At 38.4% G+C, this 10754-nt stretch overlaps 1 protein-coding gene across 2 annotated transcripts; it reads left to right on the top strand.

Annotated features, from left to right (window-relative positions):
- The first annotated feature begins 1197 nt into the window (after nucleotides 1-1197).
- Nucleotides 1198-8799, top strand: LOC308388715 (uncharacterized protein). Of its 2 annotated transcripts, none has more exons than XM_080869579.1 (16): nucleotides 1198-1396; nucleotides 4904-4974; nucleotides 5067-5147; nucleotides 5234-5290; nucleotides 5381-5575; nucleotides 5761-5874; nucleotides 6117-6162; nucleotides 6318-6408; nucleotides 6507-6648; nucleotides 6746-6850; nucleotides 7379-7472; nucleotides 7590-7629; nucleotides 7744-7821; nucleotides 7945-8047; nucleotides 8148-8269; nucleotides 8398-8799. In XM_080869579.1, exons 1-16 carry the CDS (start codon nucleotides 1339-1341, stop codon nucleotides 8531-8533), a joined length of 1533 nt encoding a protein of 510 aa, XP_080725705.1. In that variant the 5' UTR covers nucleotides 1198-1338; the 3' UTR covers nucleotides 8534-8799. The 2 variants fall into 2 exon arrangements, with proteins under 2 accessions (XP_080725705.1, XP_080725706.1); XM_080869580.1 differs by having other exon boundaries at nucleotides 7593-7629.
- The last annotated feature ends 1955 nt before the right edge of the window (nucleotides 8800-10754 follow it).

The following is a 10754-nucleotide window of genomic DNA, read 5'->3' on the forward strand; positions in this document are numbered from 1 at the left end:
AAGTATCCAAATCAATTCTGTTATGAATTTTTTACCTATCCAAGGCTCTAATAACCTCATGCCAAGTAGTTCCATTTGCAACTCATTTTTTAAAAATATTGCATATTATGATTTTTTTACCCCCCAAAAAACAGGGGTTTTTATGACAATAAAGCCATAAAAACCTAAGAAATATGAAAAAAATTATGAAAAACTTTATATCAGTGGATAGGTCTGAAGTTGTTTAAAAGATCTGATGTGAAAAAAAATGAAAAAAAAATTCATAAAATCCATTGCTATATCACCTTTTGGATGGGGACCATTTTGGGTCCCGAGGACCATAAAAGGGTGTAAATTTGAAAAACTCTTATTGCTCCAAAAATAATAAAGTATCCAAATCAATTCTGTTATGAATTTTTTACCTATCCAAGGCTCTAATAACCTCATGCCAAGTAGTTCCATTTGCAACTCATTTTTTAAAAATATTGCATATTATGATTTTTTACCCCCCAAAAAACAGGGGTTTTTATGACAATAAAGCCATAAAAACCTAAAAAATATGAAAAAAATTATGAAAAACTTTATATCAGTGGATAGGTCTGAAGTTGTTTAAAAGATCTAATGTGAAAAAAAATGAAAAAAAAATTCATAAAATCCATTGCTATATCACCTTTTGGATGGGGACCATTTTGGGTCCCGAGGACCATAAAAGGGTGTAAATTTGAAAAACTCTTATTGCTCCAAAAATAATAAAGTATCCAAATCAATTCTGTTATGAATTTTTTACCTATCCAAGGCTCTAATAACCTCATGCCAAGTAGTTCCATTTGCAACTCATTTTTTAAAAATATTGCATATTATGATTTTTTACCCCCCAAAAAACAGGGGTTTTTATGACAATAAAGCCATAAAAACCTAAAAAATATGAAAAAAATTATGAAAAACTTTATATCAGTGGATAGGTCTGAAGTTGTTTAAAAGATCTGATGTGAAAAAAAAAGAAAAAAAAATTCATAAAATCCATTGCTATATCACCTTTTGGATGGGGACCATTTTGGGTCCCGACGACCATAAAAGGGTGTAAATTTTGACGGCTATCCAAGGGTTAAACACGTGGTCCATTGTTAAGCCATTCTCTGATAAGGTCTCAGCCGTTTAGAAATCAATAACAGTGTCATGTGCCTTTAAGACGCCAGTCAGGGTGGACCCAACGTCGGCGTTAGACGCTCAGGAAGTGGATTAAACCACCAAAGATTCCCGCAGATTCGATACCGATTGTCCCAATGTTAGATACGTGTTCGTGCTAACCTGAACGTTTGGCCGAGCACGTTTATGGGCTATTTAGGACGATAATGCTGGATGGTTGCGCTCATGAAAATCACCAGGGATATATGCAGGCTGTTGGGACTCGGGAGCGGTAAGAATTCTCTTCCACTTTTCGAAACTTTCTAAACTGGTTAGATCGATCACGGACGTAATAACGAAACGCGTGTGACACGGCACATTTGGAGGACAGCTAACTCGTGAGTTACATAAACGACGTGATTGTGATATTGCTTCCCATTTGTGTTATCCTAGTGATCAAACTGAGCTCTTGGTCAAACAATGAAACTTCTCTTGGCAGTTACACCCTCGCCTGTACCGCTTCCAAGTTTGCGCAGTAAAAAAAAAAAAGGAAAGAGTTCTCAGAAAATCCAAAACGCTCTCTTACACTTTCTCGCTCACGAAGCAAATAGTTATAAAGTTTACAAGCTGAAGTACACCATGTATAAAAGACAGAGATAAAGTAATGTGTGCTATAAAAAAGCAAAACAAAGATAAATGCATTCTTCGGTGCGTGTTAGTGTGATAACAATGTCTTAGATAGGGGCACATGCCCCACAGCACAGAACGAGTTTATACGCAGATTGAAAGTATTGTATGAGCTTAAAACATGTCTTTAAATAACGTGTTATGTTCCCACATGTTCCTCTTCTTCGCTTAACATGTTAACAGGTTGGCTTATGTGTGGCTCCTCTCTACAGCTGCTGATCTACACACCTTCATCGACATTTAAAAACTTTTAGGCATGCCTTGCCAACTTTAGCATTACTTAGTATTTGAGTACACATCTGGTGTGAGTAATCCTATTAGCATTTATGGAAAGCGTGGGAATATTAGATGAGAAATACACACAAACAAAATGGGATGAATAAAGTATGTGTTGTAGCAGGCAGCAGTTTCAAATTATGTTTATTTCTTAATATATGAATGTGGGAATTCCCGAGTTTATCACCAAAAGTAGGGAAATATCTATTTGCAAAAGAGACTGGTTTGCATTCCTTCATTCTTAGATCCAGATCCATACACCTCTGTGAAGGTGTAATAAAGAGCTTAGATACTACAGAACAGTGAAAGATTTCTAGCATTTTTTTAACAGTGTCAGTTAGTAATCTCACTGATGAAGCAGTTCAGTTAAAGTGCTATAGACTTGGTTTCCTGCCACTCCAACCATTACTGGCTTTGCAGTGGTAGTGTGAGAGTCTGTAGGTGGTGCATATGCTTAATTCTCGTAACTGTTCCCAGAGTGAAGGTGTGGATAAAAAGCCATACCTGGAGAGGTGAACGAGGGTCATTGTGGTTATAGACTGCTCCGTCAATTTTTCTTTTAGCTGTAATAGTGATTCTGTATTGTTCAGAGCTCTCTGTTAGCATTTTAGAGGAGGTGGCACTCTCCACCTTTTACTTTTTATCTTTTTTGCTAACACTTTTTTTGTGTGCTCACATAACTTTTATGCCAGTACACAGTAGGGTTATGTTGAACCTGCTAATGCAAAGAAAGCTTTGCTGTGTCAAACTGGCTTTGTAGTGTACCTCCCCTGAGATCTTTAATGATTTTTCTTCTGTTGATTTCTGATGTAATGCAGTTGTCTTCACTCAGTCTCACGCAGAACATTTGTGCCTCGCAGCCATGTACTCTGCAAAAAACAAAACGTGTGATTGTTTCTATTTCCTACATTGTTTACATGTTTCTGTGTTTAACTGGTTTACACAACCACTTAAAACCACTGGCATATGATTAAGCAGTGCCTGTTTGAATAATAAGGTCATGCTTTCGTGAAGAAAAGTGTGGACCTGTGCAGTTTATTTTCTTGTTAGTCCTCCAGCCTGTGATGGTACGTGATTATTTAGCATTCCTGTGGAAAGAGCTCACCTTTCAGCTGTACACTAATTTAGGAAATTTCCTTGAAGTGAAGAAACAGAGGCTCTCTTGTTGCTCGTGTCTACCGATCTTGTATCACTTGTGTTTTTGGAGGACATTCCAGTATGGTAAAAATTTTTACCAACGGCCTGGTTCAAATGAGATGGAGTTGTTAACAGTGCTTATTTCTTGACATTTGAGCAGTGAGTCAGGCGCACACAACTGAAATTCCTTGCTGTCACTATGCATCCTTGGAGGCGCATTGTGATGACAGACTGGCTCTTTAACAAAGCCAGTGAGAGACATTTATATGTGAAGACACCCCCACCCCCCCACCCCCCCCACCCCCCCGGATGTACTTGAATTCACATGGAATTCCAATTCCATACAATTACAGTGACTTTTATTTTCCTATGTTTTTTACATATTGTTTAAAATATGGACAGCACCACTAAAGGACAGGCATACACAGAATCAGGAAGTTGAGTAGCTACTTGGTGTGTCTAGTTTTGTTGTATGAAATTCATAACAGTTGAATGTAAAGTGTAAAACTCTCCTGTCAATGCTTCACAAGTCACAACATGAGTAAGAGACCAAGTATGGGATTTGTCACTCTCTGGAAATCTTTGCTCATCAAATAGAAACATGACACCACATGTATTCCGGCGTAGTCCACTACTTTGCTTCCTTTTGTCTTGTCGTGTGTCTGCTGCAGTTTGACCTAAACGACTACAGTTTTGGCTTGATCAAATAAGCTGCCCCCCCTCCCCCAAGCGTATGTACACAAAATCCCACATTTAGAGCAGTGGCTTTCCTTTTTTCCCCTCTTCTCAGTACTCCAGCTTCTCAGAAAGCAGTACTCAGGGCAGCTGTATGTGTTGTGTGGCGGGCTTGTGGCAGTGCTAAAGATAATTATTACTAAATGCCTCTCAAAGAAACAACCTGATTTGGCGTCTCTGAGCAATTTTCAGTTCTGTTTCCTTTATTTTATTTTACATGCTTTTCCTGGTGGTTCATATAAGAAAGGATTACATAATCCTTCCTGTCTCCACCCAGTGTTGTTTAAAAATTTGGCACATCATCACTGGTCATTGTGGTTAGACCGGAATATAAATGAGACAGGCTAACCTAACACACAGAGGACTCTTTAATATAACACATTAAGGTAACTTGAAAATGTTGGAACAGAGTTTTTGTACTCTCCTTTGCTGCAGGGGATGCCTGCTGCTTGCTTTTAATCTTTTCTTGGTTGATAGAGGCTGAAATGAGTAAAGGAAAGAGAAGCGTGCGGTCATATTAAACGATGGTTCTGCCCATCTCGTCTCATATTACACTATGCATTTTCACAGAAAGTCTTTTCCCTTTTCCCCTGACAGGGAAGGAAATTTTAAATGGCGTGTCAAGCTATGTTGCTGAGTGGGGTGGTGGGGAAGAAAAGTGTGTCCTTATCTAGCTACATTCTGATGATTATTATTTTTTAATACAGTATGGCTCATAGGAACAAGAGTGTAGCTGTTTCTTTAAAAAAAAAAAAAAAAAAAAAAAAAAAATATATATATATATATATATATATATATATATATATATATATATATATATATATATATATATATATATATATATATATATATATATATATATATATATATATATATATATATATATATATATATATATATATATATATATATATATATATATAAATATAAATAAAAAAGATTTCATTTTGTGTATTTCCTGAAGGTCCTGTGGTCCAGGAGGAGCAGATGGACTGTGGTGCTACAAACCCTGACCCAAGTGCCACCATTGCGCAGGTAAACAATTGGTGTCAGGCTCACAGGACCTAGTGAGGACTGTAAGGGTGAGGACATTAATGATCCATTTCTCTGAATGTTTGGTTTTCTAGGATGCATTAAATGGAGAGGAGGAGTTGAGTGATGAGGAGAAAGCAAGACGGAAGGCAGAGCGACGCAAAGCCAAGAGGAAGGTGAGAGGAAAAGCCTATCTTGCTGGAAATCTATATGTCAAAGGATGTCATTCGTTTTCTGAAGTGTACCTGTGCATCCATTTCAGCGCCGTCGAAAACGTAAGAAGCAGGAGCAAAATAAGCAAAATCACAATGCTGAACAGGTAAAGATTTTAATATTCCCCTTGGAAGCGCACCCTCCTTTAGCCTCTGTGGGGTGAAAATCTAAATATTCAGCTCTTCCTCCACATTAGGATGACGAAGAGGATGGAGGTGCAGAATCTGAACTAGACGAGAGCGATTCCGAAGCAGAAGTTGGGGGTGAAGACGAGAAACAAAGGGCGCAGAAAGAAGAGGAGGGGAAATCGGAGGCCTGCTCTAAAGATCTTGCTACTCCTGCTATTGCTCCTTCAGGATATCAGGAGACCCAAGCCAGATCTGCTGAGGAGGTTGGGGCACTACACTAGTTTATTATCCATGTGTGAATAAGCCATTGTTTTTATTTTTAGTCATTAGCTATCATCACAGGCCTCAAGACAATGAATTAATAGAAGCGTTTCAAGTGAAAGCCTGTGTGCTTGTAGGCCTGGATGGCACATGATTTAACACTAGTGTCTGACTTTGTGTCCCACAGGAGCCAGAGTGGGATGTCAGCAGTGCCTTCTTTGCAAATGCTGCTAGCCATATCAAACCCAAAGGATCAAGTCGAAAGTCCAAAGAAAACAAGGAGAATGAAGCCAGGAGAGAGGTGAATGCTAACAGATGGTCTAAGAGAAGCAGCTATAGCAAAAACGCCCATATATAATAGTTCTTGCTGAGGTGGTGTTCCTGTGTTAGTTCAAAGTCTGATATGTGGGGAAAGTGGACTATGGACCATGAAAGATTTGATGAAAGCTGTGTGTGTGTTTGTAGTGTAAATACACATTTTCATGAGTATAAAGTGATGAAAATGATATATATACTTTTTTTTTTCTTCTTTGTTTTGTTCAGACAAATGGAACTGACACCATGACCAAGAAAAGTGCATCACTGACTGGTAAAGAATTGAAACTTTAAAAGTTATTCATGGAAATGGAAACAAAGGCTTCGAGGACATTGATTACACATTCATTCTGAAAGCATGTCAGCATACAGCACTGCGGTCATTTGAGCCTTTGGGAATGTTTAAAAACAAATCTTTATGTCCTGCAGAAAAAGGGATAAAGCTGGTGCAAGAGGGGCAGTATGCACAAGCAGCCAGTATGTTTACAGAAGCCATAAAATGTGATCCCAAAGATTACAGGTACTGCTTCTGTGGTCACGACTTGGGCATTACAAAAGAAATGCACATTTCACATAATATTAATTCATTTATTTATTAATTTTTTTAATGTCATGTAGATTCTTTGGGAATCGCTCTTATTGCTATTACTGCTTGGAGCAGTATCCTCAGGCCCTGGCAGATGCTGAACGCTCCATTCAGCTGGCCCCAGACTGGCCCAAAGGATACTTCCGCAAGGGCAGTGCCCTCATGGGCATGAAGGTTGGTACAAGCTTGTAATAGCTTGTAGTCGAGTAAATAATCTACCGAAAAAGCGTTAAGCATTAGTGTTAACTCACTCACTCTGTGTGTGTTGTAGCGGTACAGTGAGGCAGAAAAGGCTATGGAGCAGGTGCTGAAGCTGGACAAAGACTGCGAGGAGGCTGTCAATAATCTATTTAACTGCAAAGTGCTGCAGTTAATGGTAACGCCTACACACAAAAGCTCTGTAGATGTGACACGTATTATTTGTATGCCTTCTCCCAATGACAGCTGTGACCCAAGGAAGTGCTTTTTTTCTTTTTTCTTTCAAGTTCCTCTTTTCCACTATTAGAGGCATTTTGGCACAAACATTTACTCGATGAGCCGACTGGAATTTTGGTGTCAAGGTCACAGTGAACTAAAATCAGTCTACTTCTTGTTAGTCTGTTGTATTAGGATTGCTTTAAAGGGATTTTTTTTTTTTTTGGTAAACATTTGGCACATTTACTCACACTTGGCAATGAACTGCTTGGATTCTGTACTCAGAGGTTAAGGTCGCTGTGACCACCTCAACACACAATTTATTTATTTTTTTATTTTTGCCATAACTAAGAAATGGATAAGATTCCATAAAGCCATAATGTTCAAGGATCAAGTGTACACAGCCATGGTTGTAAAGTCTCTGCCAAATGGCAGACGGATGGCATACACCCTTGTGGTGGTAATTTGAGTTTCTCTCTTTCTTCCTCAGGAACTGGGCTTTGAAGAAGTGCAGAGTGTCTTGCTGTTAGATAGATTTTCAACAGTGCAGGGTGTTCTGGCATATTATTCTGAAGCAGCCAAAAGTAAGGCCAAAAAAATGACCAACAGTTTTTTTTCTTCTGGATCAAATAAGTTTAAAGCAAAAATCATACAACTGATTTTCCGATGTATTCTCTTGTTGATGCTTTTTCTTTCCTCAGCAGCAGCTGGGAGCACAGATTCATCTGTTGTGCAACCAGGGTAGGTGACTGTAATTGAGCAGTCAAAAATAGAGTTGTTGATGAATTAGATTTTTTTTTTTTTTTTTTTTTTTTTTTTTTAAAAGCACTCTTGGTGACATTCTCTCTCTTGCAGAACTCCCTGTCAATCCCTCTGGGTGGGAAATGTGACAACTGAATTAACTGAGAAACACTTAAGGGACCTTTTTAAAATGTAAGATCCTATTCTGGTACAAAATGTTATCATTTAAACACAATATCCCTATACGAAAAATGTGGGGAGCTAAGTTAAAACTGCAGTTGTTGACTGGTCTGCTTGTGTCTCCTTGTATTGAAGGTATGGTGAAATTGAGAGTATCCGTGTGCTGCATGAGAGATTCTGTGCCTTCGTTAACTTCAGGGATGCAAGCATGGCTGCTCGTGCCATGGAGAAACTAAATGTAAGTGCGTTTTTGTTGTTTCTCCTTTGTCAGCATTATTATTTTCATAGCACCAGTTATTGCCGTGGGGTTAGATGTGTATATGTGCTTGCTGTCACAGGGTCACTGTATTGAAAACACTCGTTTAGTGGTGCGCTATCCTGACCGCCGCACTCAGAGGTCCCTTCCTATTCCACTCAAGACTTGCCTCCCTGTCACACAGCAGGGAGGCACAGCTGCTGGGTGAGACGCTAACTGGCTGCTCTTTTAAAAACTCTAGTTAAGAAAAATAATAATAATGATGATGATAATAATCATGCAACAGGACTGCAGTTTTATAACTAATGTGCAACCTGTATGTCTCTACCCAGACCCCGAAGACGCGGCCCGGTTAACGGAGATGAGTGTTACTTCTGGAGAACCACTGGCTGCCATTTTGGGGAGAAATGTCGCTACAAACACATTCCTGATCAGAAGGGCAAGGACAGGAAACCTTGGCAGCCTTGAACACAGTTTACTCTCTGCCTCATTACTGAAAAAAGAAACCGGGATACGCCGACTGTGCCAATGGGACTGGTTCTTGCCGCACAAGGTTCTCTGGGCTAAAAATATTTACTGTGGCAGACTGGATAAGAATGGCTAAAGGTTCAGAGCCAGCATTCAGGTTCTACTGGAGGGGGGGTAGTCACATGTACCACAAAGGATTTGGACCATGAAGGTTTATATTCTAACGAAAGCCCAGAGTGGATAATTTTTTTTTTTTTTTTTTTTTTTAGTAATAGAAGATTATCTAGAAGAGGGCAACAAAACCAGCTGGTACAGCTTTTGAATAAAAACCGTCATATTCACAGCCTTTTATGGGACATGGGATTTTATTCTTTCTTCTAAGAGGAAGAACCTAACACTTCAAGCAAACAACATAAAGAGGACGTGAAACTGCCTTTGTCTGTCATCCGAAGAAAACTAAAAGCTCTGCCATGTATGGTAGTAATGAAAGGAATACATGTGGATGTCGTTGTCTTTGGGACTTTCCTTCTTTGGAAATTTCCGTCACAAACCAGTGTTTCCCCCCCCCCCCCCCCCTTTTTTTTTTTTTTTTTTTTTTTTTTTTTTTTTTTTTTTTTTTTTTTTTTAAGTAAAATTTAATTGCCATATTCTAACTATTGAGGCATATCCCATGCCCCAAACAGCTCATAGCTCGCTTAGGTCTGCAGTTATTGCTGGGGCTTCATTCCTACTTGTTCATGTTCCAGTACTGAAACATTGTTCATGATACCAAAGACATACCTGACATTTAAGTACCTCACCTATGCAGATGAGGATTTTTGTCTTGCCAATAAGCTACAGAAACCCAGAGGCGATGCCCTTTTGCCCTATGTAGCCTTACAAATGATCTTATGTGGGCGAGTGATTATAAATACAATGATTTGACTTGAAGGACTGCAAAGTTCTATGCATCAGTGCATGGATTAGGTTTATATTCAACTTTAGGTTTATTTTCACCAGTTGGCTGTTTTTTTTTGTTTTTTGTTTTTGAAAGATTGAATGGTTTCACTGCAGGAGTTTTCTTGACATGTTAGTTGAGATTCCTTGTCCATAGAAAAAGTAAAAGCAACACTTGACGTAATGTAAATGCTGCTTTTATAAAGGCTGTAGTCTTTAGTTTTATTTTTGTTTGTTTTTTTTAGTCTGTCTCCAAGATGGATTTTTAACCTCTTGGCAATTTTAAGCCCAAAATGTTTGATGTTCGGAATTGCATGAAGCTTCTGTTGTGAAGTGCTTCCGTGCTGCAGACTTGTCTCTGCTTTGTGGACTGCAGGAGATCTGTTTTGTGGACCCAATTCAAACGTCAAACCTTTGGTGTTGTTGTTATCGTTGTTGTTGTTATTATTATTATTATTATTATTATTATTATTATTATTATTATTATTGCTTTTTCTCAGCAGGAGAATGTTCTTCTTGCTTTGTTGGTACATTTGCATTGTAAACATGCAAAGTTCTTTACATCTATGCAAAAAGTCCTGAACTGATTGTCAGTTCTGTGTCAGAAATACACACCACTTCTTGAAAAGAGGAAAAAAAAATAGTAATGTACGCACACAGTTTAAAATCATACACTTATTGTTTGAACCTTGAAAACCAGTGTTTTAAAGTTTTGGGCCTCCTATTTCAGTATTTTAGTGAACTGAAGGATCTGATGGGTCTGCATTAACACGGCCTCATTCTTTCAATAGTTTTAACACTAGACCGTGCATTAAAGCCTATTAGCATCTGTTTGTGTCATTTAGTAGAAAACAGATCTTGTTTAAGTCCACACTACGTTCACTTGTAAACTATGCATAGCAGTATTTATTTTTCTATTTATACTTTTTTTTTTTTTTCCCCCCATGTTTCCTGTATTCAACATATCCTGGGAACTGAATTTACCTTTTATTTACTGGCCATATTGTCTTTTCACTTTCTGGCCAGTTAATGAACCTCTTTCAGGTCTCTGCTGCTTAGTTCTGGCTTTAAGAGCAAACTTTAAAAAAAAAAAAAAAAGGTGCAAATACTGTCACATGCCGCGCTTCTGCTTTTCTTGTGTTGCTTTCGGTCTTGTGGCTGGAACTAGTGAAAAAGGAATTGGACACCAAAAGTTAAGAGTGCATTTGTCTGTTTGGCCCACTTGCTCAGTGCTTTTTGTGATCTCAGCTGTTAACTACGGTTTCATATTCCACTTAATTTTATA

Source organism: Rhamphochromis sp. 'chilingali' (assembly GCF_963969265.1).
Source record: "Rhamphochromis sp. 'chilingali' genome assembly, chromosome: 20".
NCBI classification, from domain to species: Eukaryota; Metazoa; Chordata; class Actinopteri; order Cichliformes; family Cichlidae; genus Rhamphochromis; species Rhamphochromis sp. 'chilingali'.

Excerpts from the sequence above, each read along its gene's own strand:
- LOC308388715 (XM_080869579.1), top strand. The coding sequence starts at position 1,339 with ATGGTTGCGCTCATGAAAATCACCAGGGATATATGCAGGCTGTTGGGA. Across the intron at positions 5,576-5,760 it reads AAGCCAGATCTGCTGAGGAG|GAGCCAGAGTGGGATGTCAG; the intron begins GTTGGGGCACTA and ends TGTGTCCCACAG. Across the intron at positions 6,649-6,745 it reads GTGCCCTCATGGGCATGAAG|CGGTACAGTGAGGCAGAAAA; the intron begins GTTGGTACAAGC and ends TGTGTGTTGTAG.